The following is a 25,584-nucleotide window of genomic DNA, read 5'->3' on the forward strand; positions in this document are numbered from 1 at the left end:
TGCTGACTCCCACTCCTGCTTCCATTCCGCTGCCAGCCAGGCTTTGGTTGTCAGATCCTCCGGGATGGAAATAAGCATCTCTTGTGCGGCCTGATTGTATGGGTGGCGGGACTTGAGTCTGCTTGGAGGTGTTGCCATGGTGGTGGTTTCATGGAGGAGGTGCCAGCTGTGTTCCTGGGCTTTCCTTGCCAGGGCGAGGGTAGCGGCCTCTCGCCGTAGGCCGGCTGGCGCTATCCCTGCTAGGACTGGCAGGTAGAACACGGGGGTGGGTTTCAGGCAGCCACTTATTATCCGGAGGGCATTGTTGATGGCCGTTTCGACCTTCTTGGCATGTGGGCTTCTACACCAGGTTGGGGCACAGTACTCAGCTGCAGAGAATACGAGGGCTTGTGTGGAGATACGTAGTACCTTGGCCGAGGCCCCCCAGGTTGTACCAGCTAGGCGTCGGATGAGTGAGACCCTTGCTGTTACTTTAGCCCTCACTTCATCCAAATGTTGTTTGTAGGACAGTGTCCTGTCCAAGCGTACGCCCAGGTACTTTGGGGCCTGCTGGAACTCCAGGGGTTTGTTGTCCACTAAGATCGATCTCCAGCTCCCTTCTTGCTCCCCTGTTGCAGAGGTGGAATGCTGCTGATATAGTCTTTCCCTTACTGAGCTGCAGTCGCCAGCTTCGAAGGTAGGCAGCCAGGACGTCCATGTCCTGATTGAGACCCTCTTCAACCGCCTTCCATGTAGGCCGGTGTAGCATGATGGCTAGGTCATCCGCGTATCCATACCTTCTAGATGTCGTCACCGGTAGGTCAAAGATGTAGATGTTGAAGAGCATCGGTGAGAGGACAGACCCTTGTGGGACCCCGTTTCTCAGCCTCCTGAGCCTGCTGCGCTGGCCATCACTGGTCTGGAGAATTTAAACAAGTTGAAAAACTTATTCGGGTGTTACCATTTAATGGTCAATTGTACGGAATATGTACTGTACTGTGCAATCTACTAATAAAAGTTTTAATCAATCAATCAATCCTGGCGACAAACACCATGCCTTCTTCAAAATGTTATTACATCAGATGATTTGACACAGATACTAAACTAATGCGCGATAATAAATTGTAAATAAATGTTATCTATGCCATAAGATGTGGGCGTTGCATGGCGCCAAACTTTGATCTGATGGATCGTAAAACACAAAACGTTATCAACTCGGCTCCACAAGTTTTAACTTTGTTCCTAATTAATGCACATGATGATGTCGACTTGAAGTGACCTATAGGTCAGTACCTATTCATAGCTATTTGTAGTGGGCGGAGCCTGGTGACGAAAACTGCACATCGTCATAAACCATCAAACTGTCTCTTCTTCACTCTCGCTAATCGGAACTTCTTCCAAACTGAGATGAGGCTTTAAGGTCGGTGTCCGGTCATGCCTAGACGTTAATATCGACACTACTAAAATTCTAACATTCATAACTTCCTTCCATATGCTCCAATCTTCCTGAGTTTTTCGATGGTGGATTGGGGTGTTGGGTGGAACACAACTGTATGACCGCTGTGGCGCCATAATCACCACTTTGTGGTGGGAAACTACAACATTCATAACTTCCTTCCACATGCTCTAATCATCCAAAAATATTTTATGATGGGCCGGACCATTGAGGTAGATACAACTGCGTCACTGCAGTGGTGCCAATATCGGCCCCTTGTGGTGGAAAATTATAACAGCCATAGCTGCCTTAAACATGCTCCTTTCTTCCTGAACTTTTCGACGGTGTGTTGAGGTGTTGGGTGGGACACAACTGCATGACTTTGGCGCCCTTATCGCCCCCTTGAGGTGTAGTACTATAACAGTCATGACTTCCTTCCACATGCTCCAATCTTCCTGCAATTTTTGATGGTGGGTAGGAGTATTGGGTGGGACGCAACTGCATGACTACTGCAGCGCCTTTATTGCCCCCTTGTGGTGGAAAATTATAACAGTGATAACTACCTTATACATCTTCCGATCTTCCTGAAATTTTTCATGGTCAGTCGGAGTATTGAGTGGGATGCAACATTATCACTGTTGTGATGCCAATATTGCCACCTTGTGGTGGAAAATTATAACAGTAAAGACTTCCTTACACATGCTCCAATCTTATTGAAATTTTTGATGGTGGGTTAGGGGGTCGGGTAGGATGCAACTGCATGACTATTGTGGTGCCCTTATCGCCCCCTTGTGTTGGAATACTGTAACAGTGATGACTTGCGTCCACATGCTCTAATCTTCCTGCAATTTTTGCTGGTGAGTAGGAGTATTGTGTGGGACGCAACCGCATGACTACTAAGGTGCCTTTATTGCCCCCTTGTGGTGGAAAATTATAACAGTGATAACTACCTTATACATGTTCCGATCTTCCTGAAATTTTTGATGGTCAGTCAGTGTATTGAGTGGGATGCAAAATTATCCCCACCTTGTGGTGGAAAATTAAATCAGTATAGACTTCCTTAAATATGCTCTAATCTTCCTGAAAGTTTTGTTGGTGGGTTGGGGTGTTGGGTGGGATGTAATAGAATGACTACTACATGCGGTTATTCCCCCCTTGTGGTGGGAAATTATAACAGTCATACTTTCTTTATACATGCTCCTATCTTCCTGAAATTTTTGGTGGTGGGTCAGGGCATCGGGAAGGACGTGACTGCAAGCGTCATGCGTGCTTACTGATTCGTGTGAACCCCCATGGTGCAATGGAGGCGAGGACCCGTTTAATGCTGCTCGCAGCTTTATTTTGATTGTTATAGCCACCGGAAGAAATGCCAATTATGTCATTGTTGTCAAAACAACAGCTTAACGCATCAGCTCTATTAGATAAGAGTTATGTCATTGTTGTCAAAACAACAGCTTAACACATCAGCTCTATTAGATAAGAGTACAACATATTGTAAAACGGGATGACATTTAATTGGCGTCTACAAAACAGCTCTTAACATTTTGCAAGACATATTCCCCTCTTCAATACGGCTAAAGCGACTCGGCAACTCTTCTTCTCTGGGTCTATTTGGCAGGCAAACACCACTGCCCCCTATAACCGAGCTCCTGAATCACAGATCGCTGCCGTACACAAGTCTCACAATGATACAAGTTCATATAAAATCACAATTATCCAACTAAAAATATAGACAGATAATACCATGTCAGCAAACTGACGTATGTTCGAATACCTTTAATTATCGGCCATTCTCCTTATCTCTCTGGCCAAAGTTAATGCATAAAAAATTAGTTCATTTCAGTTTTGGCGATGTCGACAGCCGCCTATGTCAACGTTAGTCAGCCAGTTGGAGAGGCAAGGTTCGAGATAAGTGAATTCCACGGTACTGCCAAGCACTCCACAGCAGTGACAAAAAGCGGAAGCAACCCTGATTACCACAGTGGGGGAAAAAAAGAAGCGATGACAAACGTGATCAAGTAAAAGAAGCCCAAAGAAACCAATGACGTGCTAAACGAGAGGCTCAAGGCAGTGAGCGACGTGGCCATTAATGAAGCCCTTTATCTTCTTAAACACACACAATTACTGTGACCATGAGGAAGAAAAAGACACGCCCTATTCCTCTTTCTTGATGCATTTCAAGCGCCTTTCCAACGAAGTTTATCAAGTTGAACTACAGCTGATTGTTTCTTTACACTCCAAACCAGGAAGAGAAAAGTGAAAACAACGTGGACTTGTTCCCTTCGTAGCACTTAGAATAGCTTCCACAGCTTTCTTTGATCTGTGGGACTTTGCGTCCATTTGTAAGGTTATAGGTCACGGACCTGCTGGTCCTCCACACCAAACACACTTTGCATTTCAAAACATGGGAAACCTCCCAGGAAAATACCGGATTTTCATCAGGGTCGACTACAAAAAGAATCCAACTCAACAATAATACATTATACAGCGTACATGATAACATAAAAGGGTCTTTATTATATTTGAGAGATTTTTCATGCTGGGTAATGCCATTCTTTCCTCTATGTGAACATCAATCTTACAAAAAGTGTGTCCGATGTTGCTTTTCACGTGATGTATGTCACCATTTTATCACACGGAGCGGTGTGTGCAACCAACCCTGTGTTACTTGTGTCATTTTATTTTGAAGACCGGACTTTTTATTGGCTCCAGGATTGTGACACCAAAACCCAGTTCTATAAAGGCACCGGTGCCAACGTAAATGTTTCGGTGCTAAATGAGTGCAAACTCAGCACCTGGAGCAAATGCTTGTTGATATTGTGCAAGTAATGTCTTTTAACCCCCAAAAACCAAGCAAGTCATTTTTTGCACATTCATTCTTATTCATGTCTGCAATAATTATGAAAAAAATGTTTGATTTTATTTTCCATTTTTGAATGTATTACTTAGGTATTTAATTTCTATAATTACAGTACTTAAGTTACTATTTTGTTGAACTTGAATGTCACAAAATAACAAAAATTTAAAGGCATTGTTTTGTTTTGTTTTTTGCATGTTTTCCACTTTTCAAGGGCCGGTTTGTGCACTGTTTAAGCACCAGCACCATCATTTAAGTACCGACTGGGCACTAGTATTGGTTAAACTGTAAACAATACCAAGCCGTAGTGTTACGAGAATACTTCCCGAGTGTTGCCGAGGCCAAATGAACTGGAAGCTGTGCCGCTCCGGATGCCGAGAATACCAGAGATTCTTCTTCTTCTTCTTCGTGGAAAGTAAAAATAAGGGAGACATAATCAAGATATAGGAGTTTCCCGGGAAAACTGTAAAGATTGACAGTTATGCACCAATCCCCATCCAAGACTGCCTTGACAAAAGTTGCTCTTGCTAGGATGATAAATTAAGATTTTGAAATTATTGTGCTTGCACCAGTGGTGTTTAAAAAAAATTTCATCGTGGTTTCTTGTTTAATTTCGTTATTAGAATATGTCACAGAGGTAGCGTAATGGTACGCTGCGTACAGTTCAATTATAGGCTAGGGTCAAAACACCTAGCCACTGTCTGTCCCAAGCCTGGTTGCATCTCATGCAAAATCTAAACCAAATTTTCTTTCGCTGGTGGGAAAAAGCAGGATACATATTAGGGAAAATAAATAAATAAGCTGTGGACCGCAAATGGCTCCTGGGCCAAACTTTGGATACCTTTGGCCTATAGCATGTTGGCAGACTTATGTTTCAGGCCTTTTACTTCACAGTTCTTCATGCAAGGTTCTACTTTCATTCTGGACTTTGCCTTGATGATACATGTCTCTCATGTCCTCTTGATCAGAAGCCAAAAGGTAAAATTACAAACTAGTGTCGGTTTCGGCCCGGTTTAGCTTCGCTCCCTTTTGGGGCGCGCAGTCTGTGTGCAGCCAAGCATGAGACGTGTCATGTCATTAGAGCTGAGAGACAGCGGGACAGACGCCGACAAGATGTGGTAGAGGAAGATGGGAGGAGATGCAAGAACGTGGATGGTAGACGTGAAGGCGGTGGAAGGGAAATGGAACACATAGGAGGTTGGGAGACGTAGAGGGGATGGAGGAGATTCAAGAATGTTCCCAGAAGCTTGCGGTAGAAAAGGTGACGAGAACGCATGCGTCAAACAGGAAGAGTCCTCTGTCCCCTTGTGTACATGATGCAGGACGCTTTGTGTTACCTGAGAGGCTAACATGCAGTAGACATGAAGGAAGGGGCATGAAGACAAGTCTTTGACTCCCAACAGACGCCTCATTGTGTGCACTCTCCCTGCTGGCAAATGCTGGAATTACAGGAGCATAATACCTTCACATTTGTTTCATTTATCGTCAAAATACAAACCACACACTTTTGAGGTCCTATCAGTGTAGGTGATATACAGAAAGACAAGGAATGTCTATTGAACTGGCTTCAGGTGACATTTTAAACCATACATGGGCAAAAGTAGGTAGCATAAAGTGATTTTTTTTGAGTATGCAAATAAAAGTTGCATGCAACCATTAATCTGCGGGACACGCAGTGCTCTAGACATGAAAAAGGAGGCGGTGTCACTAAACTTTTCACCACACAGACGCAGCATCACATTCCTGCCAGTGTGCTAAGAAAATGTAGGTTAGCAAAGTGCCAGGTGGCAGGATAGACGCGGCACAGGTATGCCAATTCCTGATTGGCTAAGAGGTGCAACATGGGAGAGGTTTAGACAACACAACCCTCCCATCCTTGCCAAAACTAAAAGGTCAGTGCTCCCTCTGGAGGCTAAATGGTGGCAGTACAGCGCCAGTGGTCACCTCGGGCCTGGGGTCCTGCTGGACTTAGGGCTGTGCCATCTTTTTGGAATAATGACATAAACGGCAGTTTGTGTACAGTATTAAAAGCTTTACTCAGACATAATACGACAAACAAGGTTCAAAATTAAGGACTGAAAAAAATCATGATTCATTTTTTTCCTTCGATCTCCAAAGCACACAATAGTCGATCGGCTTCACGCGTACGATGCAGTAAGATACACACAGGACAATGAACAGACATGAGAGAAATCAAACATAAGAGTGACACATTCCATACACATCTTACAGTTTATGTATTTGTTTAATACTTTGTAATAAACAACAGGTTGGGTAGCATAGGGAAGGAGACAGGAAAGAAGACAAAAAAGGGTGAATTTTGTTTAGTTCAAGAGTAAACAAATATAAGGTTCTAGCTCTACAGGGATGTTTTTTTCCCTCCTCAACTTGATCTTTAAAAGTCCTTCATAGTAGCCGCCTCAAACGCCTCGTCCTAAAACAGAGCGACCAATCCGTCCAGTTGTCTACTTTTGGACAATACAAGTGGATCACCAATGCTCAGGTTTAGCACCTTGAGTGGTCCAAACACCGGTCCTTCTTTCTTAAGACCGTTAGCTGCCATTCCATTCCTACTTTGGCCGCACCAGACGACCCATACGTCAGGTCACATCCCCAACAGGTTGGCGGTCTCCGGCAAGGGCTGGAGGGGTGGCATCTTCAATGCAAATGTGATATCTAGTCACAGCCTGCAATCCATTTTTAATACTTCCTCTCAAACAGCATCACCAAATGTAACAAATATGGCGGCAACAACTCCCACTCCAATAAGGTTGCAATAACAAACACATGTTGGCAGCGCGGCGGCGTCAAGTAAAGTAAGCCCAAACGCTCATTCCCACGCTTGTCCCCCAGAAAGCTTCACATCCTTTTCGAGCAAAAATCACGGGATTGTGTCACACATTTCTGATGAAGAGCCTTTTCTGCTCACAGGCATTTAACAAGATGGTTAAATAAAAAAAGCTGGAGGGCAGGGTTATGTTATAAAGCAATAGGACTCTCGCTTCCAGCCTGGCTCCCAATCATCCTCACATTTCATCACAGCAACTGTGTGTACAAGTACACAACTTTGGCCAACCTGCAACACTCGATGGAAGAACTGAAACATCTCAACTTCACCGACACAGCAATCTACGCTTTTGAGCGTCCTCCGACAGAACCTCAATGCATTGCTGTTGGATGCAGCGATGGGGCACACTTCTGTAACAGACCAGTGATAGTGTGGTGTGCCTAACCTGTCATAAGCGTCGCCGCAGTCAGATGGTCCACGGTGCATATATTTGACACGTCATTGTGAAATTTTGGCATTTGCGTTGAGGTCATCAAGAGGGCCTCGCGGCGTGTGTGTGATTTCAGTCATTTCCAGACCATGATTGACAGTAGCATAGGAAGCTTCTAGAGGGAAGCACAGTTGAGCCATCAATCAAGCCAAAAATTAAATTGTTCACGCAAACGTGCACGGCAGTTTCTAAAAATTTGCTCATCTCCTGGAAACTCAGCCAAGAGCTTCCAAAATCCTTTAAAGTGCCCTCGTCACAACGCAGCCTCAACACCATTGTTTCTGCAAAGGTTTGCATGAGTGAAGAAAAAAAATCAGTCTTTTCACAAACATGCACCTGTCTCACAGGTTATTTAACTGCAGTAATACAAGTCATACAGGCAAAAAAAGGAAGAGGGGCAAAGATCCTCTCTCAGAGGACATATCTGCGGGGCAGGAATCTCATGCTTACCTCACAGCTACTTCCACTGTCTGCACACAGTCTCAAGTCTGGAGTCTGTGAGGACGCAGGGAACTAATTTGCAGAGAGGAACATCATTGTTTGATTTTCTCTTGCATACTGTGCATTGCATTGCTGTGAATGTGCAAGTCTAAAATGAAACAAAAACCTGTTAGATATTTAGCACCCGGTAGAGGACATCTGCACCTCTTCCCTGTTGAATGACACTATGATAAATTCTATTCACTGTGGAAACTTCTAAAAGACAACTGGACAAAAACAAAAAAAAACACTAACAACAAATCCATACCAGTATGGCTGAGCACTGGTTCAGGTCATAGCTTAGGCATCGTGATCAAGGTACTTAGATCACAGTTAATGTCAAGTGCCGCTGTTGATGACATCCAATCAAGAACGTTGGTGCAAAGGCTGCAGAGTTTGGCCACAGTCGTGAGTCCGCTCACTGATCAGCGGCAACAAATTTGAATTCCCGAATATGTGTGTTTGAGCCACGTGTTGAGACGTGAGCAGGTTGTGATTGGTTTTCCTAATATATACGTGTGTCATGTACAAAACAACAGGTCGTCAAAGTGTCAGGTAGTTGGCGACGTACTAATTCACGTCTTAAACTTTGGGATGCAAACCCTGGTACTTTGTTGCATGAGTCAATGTACCACCAGTGTTGTCCTCGTGTATTGCACTCCAGGTGAGAATAATACAATATTGCAACACTGCCAAAGTTATACTAAGGTCTTTTTTCCAATCACATACTCTGTTGTTGACTCTGGGTATAAGAGTCTTTCCTGCATTGTATTACCAGGTGATTAAGTACGCCAAGCTCATTTCACTGCATCCCGATGCAACATCAGCAGTGTCAGCCAAATTCAAGTGTAGTTTGGTGTACCTAATAAACAGGTGTTTAACAAACCCATTAACAAGGATTTGATCTGACTCGATATTCAAGCAACAATGAGAAAGCTTAAGGGTAGTACCTGGTCTCAGAGATGGTGGTCATTCAGAGGAAACATTTACAACCCAGCAAAGTGCACAAATGACCACAAGCAAAGGAAGATTTCAGGCCGACAAAAAGAGAAACCCAACCGATGTACTTCCTCGAGCTGTTTAAATTGCCAGAGTAGAAAAAATTGATCAAATCAAGAGTAAACAAAAAAAAAAATTCAAGTCATTCTTCTTGCCATACAAAGCCCACTGTGCGCATCAGGAGGATGGGGAGGGACTATGTTAGCTGTTCAAAGTACTCCCAGACTTTCCTGGATTTCAATGCCTTGGAAAAAGCTCTCATTTCATGAGTACAGTACTTCAGGATAGAAACTGAAAAAAGTTGCAGCATAAGAATCAAAATGAAAAGAATAGGTTTGATTGGAACTGGTGACAACTGCAGACGTGCTGGTTTGATAGTGCGTAGTTGATTGAAATGCTACGCACCTGATTGGAAGTTAAAAAGCATCAGTAAAAGTGGATCTAAGATACAGAGGCGTCAACAGAAATGAGTTAGTGTGACAGTAACAAATTAGCAAAAAAGTCACTCCTGAGATGAAGGCTAACTTATGATTAAGATGTTTAGTACTCATACATGTGCGTATTCACACTCTTGTATATGTATATACTCTATGTATATGCATATGTATGTGCTAATATACTGTAAAGGTATACACTGTGTACAAGATAGTCGGTGTTAAATTGTGTCGCCTCTGCAAGTTAGATCTTTGTGTAATAGCGTGGGTGCGGTGACTGAACCAATTTGTGTGTTTTGTGTACAAGTGTGAGAGCTGGCACTTTAAGCCCAGCAGGTGCCGCAAGTTAGTTAAGTGAAGCCCAACAAGCCTGAATGAAGGCGACGTGTGGCTAATCCTGGTGTGCAATCGGATCCTGACCAGAACCCAGCTGGGCCTAGGTGAGCTGGTGAGGTGCCTCCAGCATCTCCATTAGGAAAGTGTCGATGGGCGTGTCGCCAATCAGCTTAAAGAAGAACAGGTGCTCCAGGCACTTCAAGCCAATGGAGCGCAGGGCTGGCAGACGAAGGAGGAGCTTTGCAAACCTGCCCAGGAGACAAGGAGGAAGTGTACCTGTTATCCCCTAAACCATCTACTCCCTCTTTCTCTGTGTGTGTGTGTGTGTGTGTGTGTGTTGCAGCGCACCTGCCCTGCTGGTCCGGGTACTTCTGCTTGCAGTAAGTCTCAAGAGACGCATATACCCTTTCTCTCAGCAGCTCCACCTCACTGGAGTTGGACAGACCCTTGGCATCTTCAGGTGAAAAACAATTGGGAAAAACATTGACGTGTCTGACGTGGGGTCATGTTTCTCGGTGCGCTGTCTGCCCCTGCTTACCTGGATTGAAGAGGATAATAGCTCGAAGGCAGCCCAGCTCAGTCTTGTCCATCTGCATGTCTCTCATCTTGCTCACCAGCTCGGTCAAAACCCTGCCGAGGAGGACGAAAGGGAGAGGGAGGACACGGGCCATCAGAGAAAGTAGTGAGTGCATGGATTCTGCACAAAAACAAAAGCTTAACTGATTAGCAACACTTTACAGTTGAAATTGTGTCCATCTAAGTTTTAAGTGCATGGACTTTTTACAAAACAGGTTGACATGATTGGCCATGGCATAAAAACATGATGCAGACAAGCACAGACAAACAGACCAGTAGAAAAACTGGATTAATTCCTTGTTTCACCACCTTGCATTGTTCAAGTATTCAATTTCAGGTTTTAACGTGCATAAATAAAATCACCCCAACTTGTCTTTTCTAGTATTTGGCTCAATACCCACTTGAGGTCAGCTCAAAATCAGCTCTCAGGCTTTTAATCCCATTCGAGCATGCACACATGCACTGCACAAAATGGTTACAAGCACGATACATTGGACATCTGGATGAGCACCCCTTTGATGAGCACCATGTAAAATTCCTAGTTTGTGAACCCGTTCTCAAACAATGGCAATAAAAACTATTCTGATTCTGATTGTGTAGGGATGTTCCGATCTGGGTGTTATGCTGCCGATTCCGATTATCCATGAGTGAGATTGTCCGATACCAATATGATTACACGTATTAAAGGGGTCATATCATGAATTTTAATCAACATTTTAAAATACTTTGTGGTCTACATAATCTGTAATGGTGGTGCTTTGGTCCACATATTGTTTATTCAAGCACCCTTTTGACTGTCTCTTGAAAATGAGCCATTATATAGTACAGGCACTATTAACATGCGAAATACCTCCACGCCACGCCCCTTCCTGCTGGCTCAGACCCCATCAGCCATGTTGTGGTTTTAGCGGTATGCTTCCGTACCAAAGTTTACCGGAAAACCTCCACCATGTATGACGATATCAGCTTACATCGAAGGTTAGGGAAATATCACATGTCAGGGCAAATCTCAAACGGCTTATTTGAAACAAGGCAACATTGTGTTATAAGTATCTCCTCAACGCCTCCATGATTTGAATAAAAAAAATCCCAAATACACAAAAACAGGTGCTAAAAGAAAAAAAAAACTGGGTTTTGTACATGACCCCTTTAACTGTTAAATTTTCAATGTATTTATGATGAGTGTTATTAAAATTTTAATTTTAACACAATATTTAAACTATTTCCTTATTGTCTTTTATTACATACAATTGTTTGAGCAAAACAAAGTCAATAGTACACAGTAACTAAACAAAAGCAAAAACTGCCATCTACAACTAATTTAAATAATTGTTTTGCCCTTGACGTCCTCCTTTGTCATGGAACTTTTTCCTTCAATTTGTAGACATCAACAAAAACAATTTTGAGAAAAAAACAGTACAGATCTAATCACTCTAGTATCGCTCATTTAAAAATACAGTACTACACTTGGTATCTACACCACCAACTTATGGATTGATCCGCCCAACCTTTATGTACTCCAGTGCTGATGCACCAACAAACACAAAAGCTACTGTAATATTATACTCCCTCTGGTCCCTTATCGATCTACTTGCTAATTTCCTGTTAATACCTACTTACTTTGTGCTGCGACGTGTTTCTATCAAGACATCTTAAAGTTTACTAAGCATTTACTTCTTGTGCTGTTTCAAGCTACATTACTTGCTATTGGTATGTACCATATTGAACCTCATCCTCCATTGATAACTGATAATTAAGATGCTAAAAAATGCAATTCATTTCCACAATGGAGGTGAAAATTATTAATTTAGAGTAGCGTCTCCACAACGTGCATGGAGATACACAGTGAGCGGCTAGCAGCATCTCATCCCGAAAACAACAAATACCAGCATCCCTACCTTGGTGATACTCTAAGTTGATACTTTAAATAACTAACACAAGCTATCCTTAGCAACCAGTAATGTTCGCACAGTGGCATTCAGCGAAAGCACATGATACAGTCATGTCTTTGACTAATGTAAAGATGTACTGTATTTGACAGCTCCAAAGGCTGTACCGAAGGAACGGTTCTGAACAGGGTTAGGACTCAGTCATGTTCTCGGCACAGGTTCAACAGTTTTCAAAATAATTACTCCACAATTGACGCCTTGTGACTGTTAGCAGCACAAAACAACTAAAGAAGCCACACACATACTTATGACTACAAGCGTACTTTAAAGATGGCCTCTGAAAACCTGTAGAAAACTTAACACTTGTGTTACGTTCTCAATGTCGATTCCAGAGGAAATTTAAGAAAAAAATGTTTGTGTAGTGGCGTGATTACCTGTCAAATATGGCCCCAACCTCAGCATTGTGCGCCCTGTGTATTCAATCACAATGTGTTATTACAGCGTATTACACAGTCACATTGGCTAGTAGTACACTGTTTTTGATGCTCACTATCGGAAAGCTCAATGTTTACTTTTTGAGGCTTGTTTGTTATAAAAAATGTAAAAAAAACAACAACAAAAAAAAAACCTTGTGAACTTCTTCACCAGATCTATACAAAATAACTCAACTATAAAGAGACTCGGGTTTCACTAAACTATGACTATTAAGTAGGAATGCAACGGTATTGTAAATCTCACGATATTATGGTTTCAAAATGCTAGCAATAATGCTGTGGTATGTGACGATATCAAATGATAACTTTGAGTACTCCCGGCAATGTAGTTTTGTTCCGGCGCTATTAAATGGGCTATTCTGAGAAGTAAACTACGTCTCCTATGATCCCTTGTGCAGTGCCGGCAAGCGGAGTGAAGAACGTCCTGCAAAGTTTAAATCAGAAGTATGGACACATTTTGGTTTTACGACGAACACTAAAACGAGACAGGAGAAGACATGTTGTTGGAGTTTCTTGTTGGTTTGATGATTGAGCAGAAAAGCAGTTATATCCTTTTAGTGTAACTAAGTGAGAGCGTGGACATGCAAAAAAACACTGCACACCACCGGTCTACAATGAGGAATACGAGTAATAGACCACTTGATGAACAGTCATCCGGAAAATATCCGAAAAATGTAAATTGTTAGGTAACCTCCTGAGAAGCAGCATAAAAGTTGACACTAAACTGAACATTTTTGTTTTACACTTGTTATAAACTAGAGGTTTACATTGTCAGTTTAAAGAAACTTAACTAAAACTCTTAGGGCCTGATTTACTAAGATCAAAATACCTCATGCTAAACAGTGTGTGCAAAAAAATAAAAATTGGGCGTGTTGTGTGCAATCTTCTAAGACTGCGTGTGCAATTTAAAAGTGGTGCAGACTGCCTTATTTAAGTAAGGATGTTACGTGTACTATATTGGGTATGGGCACTACCATGGGCACACTCATTTTTTGCACATTCATGTTATGCTCCTGCCTGTGTTATTTTGCTAGGTTTTTGTTTTTTTTAAAAGCAGAAGACCACTTTGTATGGGCATTTTAGAAGCAGTAATGCAGTGCATCTACACTGGGGGTCGGCAACCCGCGGCTCTAGAGCCGCATGCGGCTCTTTAGCGCCGCCCTAGTGGCTCTCTGGAGATTTTTCAAAAATGTATGAAGAATGGAAAAAGATGAGGGGGAAAAAAATCTATTTTTTTGTTTTAGTATGGTTTCTGTAGGAGGACAAACATGACACAAACCGCCCTAACTGTTATAAATCACACTGTTTATATTAAACATGCTTAACTGATTCGAGTATTTGGCGAGCGCCGTTTTGTCCTACTAATTTTGGCGGTCCTTGAACTCACCGTATAGTTTGTTTACATGTATAACTTTCTCCGATTTTCAGGACGTTTTTTATGCCACTTCTTTTTCTGTCTCATTTTGTCCACCACACTTTTAACGTTGTGCATGAGTGCACAAAGGTGAGTTTTGTTGATGTTATTGACTTGTGTGGAGTGCTAATCAGACATATTTGGTCACTGCATGACTGCAAGCTAATCGATGCTAACATGCTATTTAGGCTAGCGATATGTGCATATTGCATCATTATGCCTAATTTGTAGCTATATTTGAGCTAATTTAGTTTCCTTTAAGTCCTCTTAATTAAATGTATATCTCATGACACATGTAATATGGCTTTTAATTTGTTGCGGCTCCAGACAAATTTGTTTTTGTATTTTTGGTCCAATATGGCTCTTGCAACATTTTGGGTTGCCGACCCCTGATCTACACGGACACCACTTATGTGCTCCAGATGCAAACAATGCATACTTCAAGAAGTTTCTATCATATTGGATATTGGTTAGCAATATATATTGTATGTAAAGAAACAAACTTCATTAAAAAAAAAATTATGACACCAATCAGTAATAATCAGTCCCTTGAGTCATCTAGCAGCTATGAAATTATAAAAGGATGTTGCTCAATAGACGATGTGTCTAATATTTATATTTTTTATGTGTCTAATATTTGTATTTTTTCACCATTTAAATATATTTAAATGTACACGTAGGATGCTATGTCCGTTGTGTGTCTTTGCAGCATGAGCACTCCTCTCACAAAGCCATGTGTGGAAGTGTGTCAGTTTGCGCGTCCTTTTCAAAATACTAAATTGCGCGTGCTGTATAATATTTTTGCATTTTCTACTCCCAGTATTGTGGGCGTTTTGATGATCAGCATATATTTTGCGTATTAATGAAGACAGAGACGCAAAATGGATTGCACACCTTATTCCGCTCACTTAAACACAATCCACTTTGCACATGTTTAGTAGATCAGCTTTGCGTGTGCCATTAAGTTTGCACATGTTTTAGTACACGCAAACCTTTAGTAAATTAGGCTCTTAATGTTCCGGCACAATTCTTTGCACCTAAAAATACTTGTTTCTAATATGATTAGAACATTTTAGTGTTTTTTCAAATTTTAGTGTAATTTGTGTTCAATTACAGTAAGTGCGTTTATCTTTAACAATCCTGCCGCTTCTTTTTTACACACTTTGGCATTCATCTTAAGCCTTTTTTTTGTGTGACAATACCACAATAATATCGTATTGTGGCCTTAACATCGGGACGATATCGTACCGTGAGATTTTAAATATCGTTACATCCCTACTATTATGTAGGAAAAATTATTTTAAAATAAAATTATATTTACACACAAAGAACATTTGCACTTGCAATACATGTGAAGTTGAACAATGAAAACGTAATTATTTGGATTTCTTGCCAATTTGAAACAGGTTTACAGCAGTGGTGTCTAAAGTGCAGTCCGGGGTCATTTTCTGCTAGCAGATCCTTTTTAATTGGCCCTCGGCAGATTCTAAATAGTATTATAAGATATTGCACTAATTTGCTCTGTCACCTGTGACACTAAGCTAAGATGTGGATATTTTTTTCCAATTAGGTGAGCATATATTGACCTAAAGTAGATAGTTTTAAGCATCTTTAATGCACAAAATATACCAAAGTGCCCCCCGCATCCTTTAATATTTCTGTTGGTAGAGTTAGTTTTTACACGCCTGGTTTACAGGATAGGGATTTTAATTATTATTACGTGTGCTGTACTAGCTTTAAACAGAGCAAACCTGTTTATCCGGTACACTTTGTCAGTACATAACCTCACATTTTTTAAGAAAAAGACAATTGAGCTTGTTTTCAAAATGACTGAACGCAGTGACAAAATTGTTGTGTAACTAACAGTGAAGTGACACATTGTGATTGGATATGCAATGTTATTTGCAGTGTATTTCAGGCCAGTGATGAATGGATTAACTACTAATTCCTCACTCAAAGCGCTAAAAAATAAAACATGGCAGTGAACACTTGATCCAGATGGACGCGTCAGACCAGACCGCCTTTTTAAACAAAAATGTCTGACTCACAAGGTTAGTAAACATTGGGCAACCATTGCTGTATTATTTCAAGTCACAAAAAGGTGCCTTATTATTGCATCTGTGTGCTCATGCATGTCTATGGGCATACAGTATGTAATAGTCACCAGCCTCCCAGCATGCACAGCCCCCCAACGCAGCGCTAAAGCAGCAGCCAAAAAAACGCAGCAGATGCAGACCGTCACTGCAGTAGATATTGTAACTAGTCAGATGATCCAGACAATCAACAGCTAAGTGAGATGAAGCGTGAAGTCTTCAGAGACAAGTACATGTTTGCTTTCAATGTAGATATGGATTTTCATGAGTGGATCTACCTGCTGAATTCTCGGCGGACTTCATTGATTGGCGTCTCCATTCGATTTGCAGTAGGAATGCCTACTAATGTTCTTTTGAATATCTATCACAGAATCTTAAGTGTGTATGTGGATGTGTATGATCAGATTTGTATATGCGCAAACGTGAGTGCTACCTGTCAAAAATAGCTCCCACTCCAGCGCTGTGAGCACTGTTCCTGTGCACGTGAAGGCCTGTGGCCAGTAAGATCCCATCCTTCACGGAGATGGAGCGATGGGAGAAGGATGCAATCAGGAGCTCGTTCCAACCTGTCAACCGCACATATTCATTTGAATCTTTTACAAATCATTGATCTTATATTTCTTTTTTTCCACAGGGACCTGATATTGTGTGAGTAAAAAATAATTAAGTTCAATCAATGGTAGGCGGAGTTGTTTTAAACTTGTTTGCGCTACGCAGTGCAGTTTGATTTTTACCAAAGTAACATCTGTATTGTCACACATTCATGTATTTATGGCAGCCCACCTTAAATGATCTTAGACTGCCACATGCATGCATGGCATGCTACAGGTGGCACCTAACACAAGTCGTACGCCACTGCTCTGCCAGAGAATGAGAAGACATAATGGTTGAAGACTTTGTCAGACACCTCTGGATACTAGCGGTGTAACAGTAAATGTATTTGGGTTCTGTCTTTTGGTTGACGAGCCTTGACTTCAATTCGGCTATAGACGCATACCAAATTTCCACACAGTATGTATTAAAAGTGAAAAAGCACCAGGAACCGTTTGGTTACTGGCCAACCAGCTCTTTGGCCATCTCCAAGCATTGATGAAAGGCAAAGTTTTCAACGCGGTGGCGGAGATCCATATATTCAGGACACCTCCATATTGCAATACCACCAGCAAGAAAGGTGCGAACAGAACACAGCCACAAACGTGCAGCCCAGCCTTTGTTTGAACCGCATGAGTCATGGCTAGGGATGTATATTGTAAGGATTTTATCGATAACGATACCAATATCGATATTCCCTATTGATACCGGTATTCATCGGTACTATATGTAATTCATGTAAATAAGCCGTGAACAAATGCATTTTTACTCACCCAAGAGGTTGTTCATCACCAACATCGTGTAACATCTAAAATTATTTGATCAACACCTGCTTTTTATGTCTTAAACAAGTCAATTATGTTTGCAGTGCAAGGTGCAATGTAGTTATGTCATCATCTTGTAAAGACCACAAAGATCCATCACTGTGTTTCTATTCATTTCAATTACACTCAGCTGGAAATAATATTTATGTATGACATTTATGTGCAGAGCACAGACCTTTTACATGATATATCATATAAAAAATCTAATATAAATCAATACAATTAATGTGCATTTGTGTTTTGATGCCATGCAAACGTGGCACAATAGAGTCACGTCCTACGGCAACTCGAAAACTGTCAGCTGGTTATGGACTAATATATTATTTAATTTTTTACTTTTTGAGTGGATTAATAATGTCCTAAAATAAAAACATCATAAAATCTAAATTACAAAAAAAAAACAGCAAAAAGAAACAATGTAATAAGAAAATCCTGTAATGATGATAGTAATGACTAATAACATCCAGTCTACACACACAAGCATATTAGGATTTAGCCTTAACTGAACTGGACTGCTTTGTGGAAACATGACCACTGAGGAGACCTTGAAGGGGAACTGCACTTTTTGGGGAGAATTTTGCCTATCGTTCACAATCATTATGACCGACAAGAACACACACGGCTTTTCTTGTTGTTTTTTAAAAATGATAAAAAAGGCTTGAAAGATGCGGCTAATATGAGTCACTGTTGTAGCCTTCAAAGCCTCTAAAACAACTTCAAAACCCTCCGTCAACATTTTATATACACAGTGCAAGTATATACAGTAAATAATGTAGTAGACAAGTTCATAACAATATGTAATATGGTCAATATTTACAGTATTTTGATCACTTTAATCGTTTCCGGGACTGATTTATTCCACGCATTCATTTGTGTTTCCACAGCACTGCACGTCTGATATCTGCCAACATGTTTGTTACTACTTCCGAAATCAAACACGAGTGTGTTTTCTAATCGTGCCAGACTTTGTAACAGACAACAAAGACGAATGGGGATTTACAACATTATACTTTTGAAGCTAAATATACAGCTGTTTATGGAAGCGAGCACGAAAGAAGAATGAGACGTTGGAGCAGACGGAAGCCGGGAGAGTGAGGTTAAAGCGATTTTGACGCTATAAGTATGCAACTTAGAGCAACGCTGTATTGACATAAATGGATTGCTTACCCAAAATCAACAAGAAACGTCCACGGCCAGCTGGACCAAACAAACAACTGTCGAGTGAGTCACTTTAATATCCATCATGATACACGCAGCACGCCATGCGTGTTAGTACAACGCTGTTTGGCTAGCTCAGCTGTGTACAAACAAAACATGTAATGTGGGCTAATACTTTACGGATACTGTAATATGATTGTTCATGTTTTTCAGTCAATAACAAATTGGTGTTGTATCACATTGTGTTGTGCATTACTAATGCAAAGGCGTTTCGTGTTGTTGTAGAAGCTAGCTTACAGTATCTCTTGCCGTAGTTAGCTTTTACGGCTAACACCGTGTTCCTCAGTGTTCGCTCTTACAACAACGTCAATACCACTTGGTTATACGGTTACGGAACTTAAATGAAGTATTGACAGTATTTGAATGCATTTTTAAAGTGATTTAGAGGTAGAACTGATTGCTCCCATTAGCTATATTGTTGGCCACCTAAAACAAGTCGATTTGTATACGTTTGAAAGCGAAAATATCTGTATATTTTGTCTTCTTGACTCTCATAATGACTGGAAACGATGGGCAAAAGTCCCAAAAAAGTGTGGTTCCCCTTTAAAGTTACAATAAAGTGCAGGGATAAAACACACCTGCACGGAGCAAGATAACCTGGTCATCGAGGGGCAGTTCGGAGAAGTGCGGGATCCTCTTGGCCCACTCCACCAGGGTGAAGAGCTGCTTGTCTGCAGCCTGACAGATGTTTGTGACAGGATCGTTGGGCTAAGGAAGCATGGTGAGGAAAATATCGTATAATAACATACACACATATGTGAATCAACTCAACAAGAAACTGAATTTCTTCTGTTAGCACAAGGGCAACTCAATGTGCAGCTACTCACAGAGCTCCCTCCAGAGCTTCCGTCGGCGTGAAGCTCCGTTTTCTGCTCCACAGCCACCTCAGCCCCCAATATCTTTTCCACTGGCATCTCCTCGTTGACGCCGCTGGTGGACTCTACCTCGCCTTCGCGCTCCCGGTTCCTCTGACGCTCCTCTTGAACGGCTGGGAGGTAGGAGGGGTGGGAGATTAAGGGTGAACAACCACAGAACATAGCCGAAGGGAAGAAATTAAACAATGGGAGAGAACAAATGTGGGTGATGGGATTCAGTAGAGGAAAAACAGGGCAAGAACAAGAGCGGCAAAAAGCAGGAACGACATGAAGTCGTTCAAAATCAGCAGGGGAAAGGGCAAACAAGAAAAGAGGCTAAACTGATTTTTCCAGAAACATGCAAAAGCACAGAAAGGGGTCATATGTAACACAGTTATAATTGACAATTACCAGTATATCAGCGCACATGTAATGATACTAGGGGTGTAACGGTACGTGTATTTGTATTGAACCGTTTCGGTACGGGGGTTCCGGTTCAGTTCGGAGGTGTACCGAACGAGTTTCCACACGAGCATATTAAGTAGCGTAACGCACGTTGTGTAAACAATGCACACCGAGACACAACCCACGGCATGCTAGCAGCTAACGAGCTACGATAGACTGACCATACGTACTCTTTTCACCGGACATGTCCTCTTTTGCGGAGCTGTCAGGGCGGAGTTTCTTAAATGCCTCAAATGTCCAGCATTTTGAGTTAGGGTTGCGTGTATTTTCAATGTACGTTCAGGGTTAAGAAGGGGTTAAAAACAAAACAAATTGTGCGAGCAGCAGCATTCGTGAGGGAGGGGCAGAGACAGAGAGAGCGAGAGAGTTATGATAAATGCGCATGTGTCGCCAGGCTCTGCTTTTTATTCATAGATTTATCAGATAACATTTTTTATTATCTATAGCAGGGGTGTCAAAAGTGTGCCCCGGAGGCCATTTGCGGCCCACAGCTAATGTTTTAAAGGCCCATGGGCACATTCTAAAAATACTACTAAAATTAAAAAAAACATAAAAGTGAAATAAAAAAGCTTAAAGGTTAAATGTAATTTAGAAAAAGTTGCAATGTTGACTAATAAAAAAAAACGTTTTTTGTTTTTTTCAAACTGTCATTGCTCAAAACATAATATTGAATCAAAATCAATGTTATTATGAATTATTGACCGATTACTTCACATCAAATATTCCACAAAGAAAAATATTTTTGGTGTAAGATTTTGCAAAATTGGTAAATAAATAACCCAAAAATTTATATTTTGAACCGAACCGTGACCTCTAAACCGAGGTACGTACCGAACCGAAATTTTTGTGTACCGTTACACCCCTAAATGATACAGCTTGCTGAGGAAATCTTTGTTTCCCTGAGGTTTACAGCTTTAGGGGAACGGGAGGCACAAACACACGCACCACACATGCATGTGCGCATTTTAACCGACTGCAATGTCATAGCTCCTCAACAATTGCATTGGGGTGCACATGTGCAGTGTGTGAGGGTTAGGGACGTATTAAGCTCATACCAGATATACACATGCACGCGTGCAGTGTAGCCATTACTTTTTACACACTTTGATAGCAGAACGCAACAGAAAAACAAATTCACTAAATGAAAAAAAAAAACCTGTCATAAATGCGATCGCTCTTCTGCACGCGCATACAGAGAGACAGCATCTAAATAAGATAAATACGGCTAAGCTGCACAATTGCCTAGTGGTTAGAATTGTGGACCAATGTCAGAAGCTCAAAGGTTCGAATCTGCGTATAGGGGTCTTTTCGGAGTTTGCATGTGTGGGCGAATGGGCGTGGGTTTTCTCCCGAGTCCCCCGGCTTCCTCCCACGCTATTTGGAGACTATAATTGTCCAATAGGTGTGAATGATTGTTTGTCTGTATGTATGTATGTATCCTGTGATTGGCTGGCGAGTAGTCAAGGATGTACCCCACCCCTCACTTGAAGTCAGCTGGGATAGGCTCCAGCCAACCCGTGACTCTAATGAGGACAAGCGGTATAAAAAACAAATTGAAGGTTTGTTTGATAAAATAACAGTGTATAAACATGTTCTATATGAAATGCATCCTTAAATTACTTGTGTTGTGATCTGAGACTCTATATAAAACAGAAAATTTAATTTAAATTAAATTGACCTTGTTGGAGAGAAATGCTACAATCAGATGCGCACGTAACTGTAAGATGTCTTAACACTAGTAACTACTAAAAATCGGATCTTGCTAGCCCTCCACCATTCTCGCTGGACAACTCGCAAACATAACTAAATGTTGGCAGTTTATAAATGTACAGTATCTACACGTCAAGAAATTAAACTGTAAACCCTGCCAATGTTCCTCAAAAGGCTCACACATTCCGGAAGCAACACGTTGCTGGCTATAGGACAAGGAGCGCACTATCGCTGCCCTTCACTCGCTTGCTCATTCACACACGTGCATGCACCCGTTCCCCCCCTCTTGTCCTTACATCTGCCGTTCATCTTAGCCACTGCAGAAGGGGAGAGGGGGATGAGAGGAAACAAAGGGAGGAGGAGGAGAGGGGGAAAGGGGGTTAGTGTTTGCAAAGCTTAGCCACCCCCATCTCCCCCTCTAACACAACTCGCTTAAGCCCCGGCAGCAGAAATATTAGCACCGACTTCACCACCGCTCACATTCATCTTTGGGTGGGTTAAAAAATTCTAACTCCATTGGCGAGTTCATCCCAAAACAAAGCCAATTGCTGCAGCACATGTGCACCTCAAAAATGTAGCCCGTAAAGCCGTGGATAGAGAAAAGAAGCTCCTCAGTGGAGAGCTGCTACACTTCATTAGTTTAGGAGTTTTAATCCAAAACGCTGGTAACAATCAACTCTGCTCAAATGGAGAAACCATAAAGCGTCTCCACGGCTACAAAGACAACATCTGAGACAACTAAGTCTGAAGAGAGACGCTTTGATGGATGCAAACACCTTCCTGCGCTTTGCTTACCTTCTCTCTTCATGCCCATGGCCAGGCACTTCTGGTAGCGGCAGTACTGGCAGCGGTTCCTCTGCCTCTTATCCACCATGCAGTCTTTATTGTCCCGGCATGTGTAGGTCAGGTCTTTACGCACCGTCCGCTTGAAGAAACCTTTGCAGCCCTCGCAGCTGTGAACACCGTAGTGCTTTCCTGGTGGAACAACATGCAAACGGACACACTAAACATGTCTGCCAGCTATGTTTAATGACATGAAAACCTAGTATATCCACTGACGAGTAGTTAGTTAGATACAAGCTGCAAATCTTCAAGTTATGTTGCGCTCTATCCAAAGTATTAGGCCATGTGATCACTCCACCTACAAGAAGTGAAAATTGCTAAAAATGGGGAGTTGTTCGTCCTCTGCAGGTAACACCTTCCACTCTTTTGGGAAGACTTTCTAAAAGGTTGCGTTGCTTCTGTGAGGACTTTTTGTCCTTTTGTGTCACTCACAGGGCCACCCCTCACAGGGCCACCCCTCCCTATTTGCAGAATTTGTGAAGAAGCGCATGTCAATGAAAGAACGAATAGGCGCTTCAAAAATAATTTTTTTCCGCAAACATATTCCTACCCCTTCCGGCTCCGTCACTGATAACAATATAATTGCAACTTTCCCTAGACATTATCACAGTCCCCTGTGGCACACAGTGTTCTTACTAGAATCCATTCCCGTTCTAAGATTTTTTTTAGACAGATTTGCAGTTTTATGTTTTAACTATGTAACATTTTGCATTACAAAAATATATTGAACAATTTATTTTCAACTAATTTGTTTTAGTACAAAATATGCATCAGATTAAATTTCAATTTGATTGAAAAAAGTATGAACATAGTTTCACATAAATAAAAAAGTGGGAAAAATTCTGCTTATAGCCCTAGTTTAACCAGGGATGGCCCTGGTGGGTCACCCGTGCATGTCCTGTTCTAGTTCATCCTTTGAACTGATAAATTGATACTGGTACTTAACGGTATCAATTTTCAGTACTTTAGTGTGTGTTAATAAATGTTCATTGTTTGATAATACAATTAGATTTTTTAATGTAACAGTTAAAAAATGAGCTGATTATGATAACTGTGCTGTCCAGTTGTTACATTGTGTTTTTTGATTACATTTCAGTCTTATTTGCAATGCAGTTGCACTTTCAAGACATGTGATGGCAGTACCGTATAGGCTATCTATGGTATGTTGTCTATCAAGGAAATAGCTTTTTCCAGGAAGCTGAATGTGTTATGTTGCGTCCTACAAAGTGTTTGTACTTTAAGTATTGTGCTTACTTCACACCAGCTGTTTGGTTGTAACATTCATCTTAGTTGTGGTTTTAAATACCAAATTTGGAGGTGTTGAAATCTCCATGTAAAATCAATCCATCCATTTTCTACCGCTTGTCTCTTTCGGAGTCACGGGGGGTGCTGGCGCCTATGTCAGCTGCATTCAGGCGGAAGGTGGTGTACATCCTGGACAAGTCGCCACCTCATCGCAGGGCCAACGCAGATAGACAACATTCACACATACATTCACACACTAGGGCCAATTTAGTGTTGCCAATCAACCTATCCCCAAGTGCATGTCTTTGAAGGTGCTAGGAAGCCGGAGTACCCGGAGGGAACCCACGCAGTCACGGGGAGAACATGCAAATTCCACACAGAAAGACCCTGAGCCCGGGGATTGAACCCAGGACCTTCGTATTGTGAGGCGCATGCACTAACCCCTCTTTCACCGTGCTGCCCCCATGTAAAATCGCTAATGCTAATAGTAGCATGTCTATCGCAAATCCAATGTAAATTAGCATCAAGCTAGTGCATTTTGGAAGATTTGAAGACAGGACAAGCAGTAGAAAATGGATGGATGGGTGGAAGACTGGAGCCTTACTTTACCTTCCAGCGTTTTATAGCAAGCATATTTGCTTTGTTGGTGTTGAAAATTGCAAAATTGCTTAGGAGTTTGGCTGAGTCCACCCTTAGTGGTTGTCCGCCTGTTTAGTCTGCAACCGGACGTGACGTCATGTGCAACAAAGGTATCGAAATATGGCACTGTTTGATTCTATGTGAATTGATACCCGACAGAATTTGGTCAGTGCCTATGAAAGTACCGAATTCAAGACCCATCCCTAGTTCTTCCACAGCAAACTTCACTAAGCATACCTCGCGTACTGGTCACAAAAAATGATCTTACCCAAAGGTGTATAGGTAATTAACAAATCATTAAAGGCCTACTGAAACCCACTACTACCGACCACGCAGTCTGATAGTTTATATATCAATGATGAAATCTTAACTTTGCAACACATGCCAATACGGCCGGGTTAACTTATAAAGTGCAATTTTAAATTTCCCGCTAAACTTCCGGTTGAAAACGTATATGTATGATGAGGTATGCGCGTGACGTCAATCATTGAAACGGAAGTATTCGGACACCATTGAATCCAATACAAAAAAGCTGTATTATCTGAAAATTCCACAGTATTCTGGACATCTGTGTTGGTGAATCTTTTGCAATTTGTTTAATGAACAATGAAGACTGCGAAGAAGAAAGTTGTAGGTGGGATCGGTGTATTAGCGGCTGGCTGTAGCAACACAAGCAGGAGGACTTTGACTTGGATAGCAGACGCGCTAGCCGCCGACCGCACGGATGATCGGGTGAAGTCCTTCGTCCTTCCGTCGATCGCTGGAACGCAGGTGAGCACGGGTGTTGATGAGCAGATGAGGGCTGGCTGGCGTAGGTGGATAGCTAATGTTTTTAGCATAGCTCTGTGAGGTCCCGTTGCTAAGTTAGCTTCAATGGCGTCGTTAGCAACAGCATTGTTAAGCTTCGCCAGGCTGGAAAGCATTAACCGTG

At 41.8% G+C, this 25,584-nt stretch overlaps 2 protein-coding genes across 9 annotated transcripts in view; both read right to left on the reverse strand.

Annotated features, from left to right (window-relative positions):
* Positions 1 to 5,713, reverse strand: part of col11a2 (collagen, type XI, alpha 2) — a 92,141-nt gene extending 86,428 nt beyond the window's left edge. For all 4 annotated transcript variants that reach the window (XM_062047441.1, XM_062047440.1, XM_062047438.1 and 1 more), the window contains exon 1: positions 5,609 to 5,713. The gene's annotated coding sequence lies outside the window, so the exon portion shown is untranslated. The remainder of the gene's footprint in view (positions 1 to 5,608) is intronic.
* A 582-nt stretch (positions 5,714 to 6,295) lies between these two features.
* rxrba (retinoid x receptor, beta a) overlaps positions 6,296 to 25,584 on the reverse strand; it is a 31,516-nt gene continuing 12,227 nt past the window's right edge. For 2 of the 5 annotated variants that reach the window (XM_062047442.1, XM_062047443.1), the window contains exons 5-13: positions 22,722 to 22,901; positions 22,223 to 22,243; positions 19,725 to 19,885; positions 19,476 to 19,605; positions 16,698 to 16,830; positions 12,698 to 12,733; positions 10,337 to 10,428; positions 10,147 to 10,252; positions 9,894 to 10,046 (exon numbers count right to left, since the gene is read on the reverse strand). In XM_062047442.1, coding sequence (XP_061903426.1) covers positions 9,899 to 10,046; positions 10,147 to 10,252; positions 10,337 to 10,428; positions 12,698 to 12,733; positions 16,698 to 16,830; positions 19,476 to 19,605; positions 19,725 to 19,885; positions 22,223 to 22,243; positions 22,722 to 22,901 — 1,007 coding nt within the window. In that variant the 3' untranslated portion in view covers positions 9,894 to 9,898. Of the gene's footprint in view, positions 10,047 to 10,146; positions 10,253 to 10,336; positions 10,429 to 12,697; positions 12,734 to 16,697; positions 16,831 to 19,475; positions 19,606 to 19,724; positions 19,886 to 22,222; positions 22,244 to 22,721; positions 22,902 to 25,584 lie in introns of all 5 variants that reach the window. The other 3 variants (XM_062047444.1, XM_062047445.1, XM_062047446.1) reach the window with 3 other exon arrangements.

Source organism: Entelurus aequoreus, linkage group LG05 (assembly GCF_033978785.1).
Source record: "Entelurus aequoreus isolate RoL-2023_Sb linkage group LG05, RoL_Eaeq_v1.1, whole genome shotgun sequence".
NCBI lineage: Eukaryota > Metazoa > Chordata > Actinopteri > Syngnathiformes > Syngnathidae > Entelurus > Entelurus aequoreus.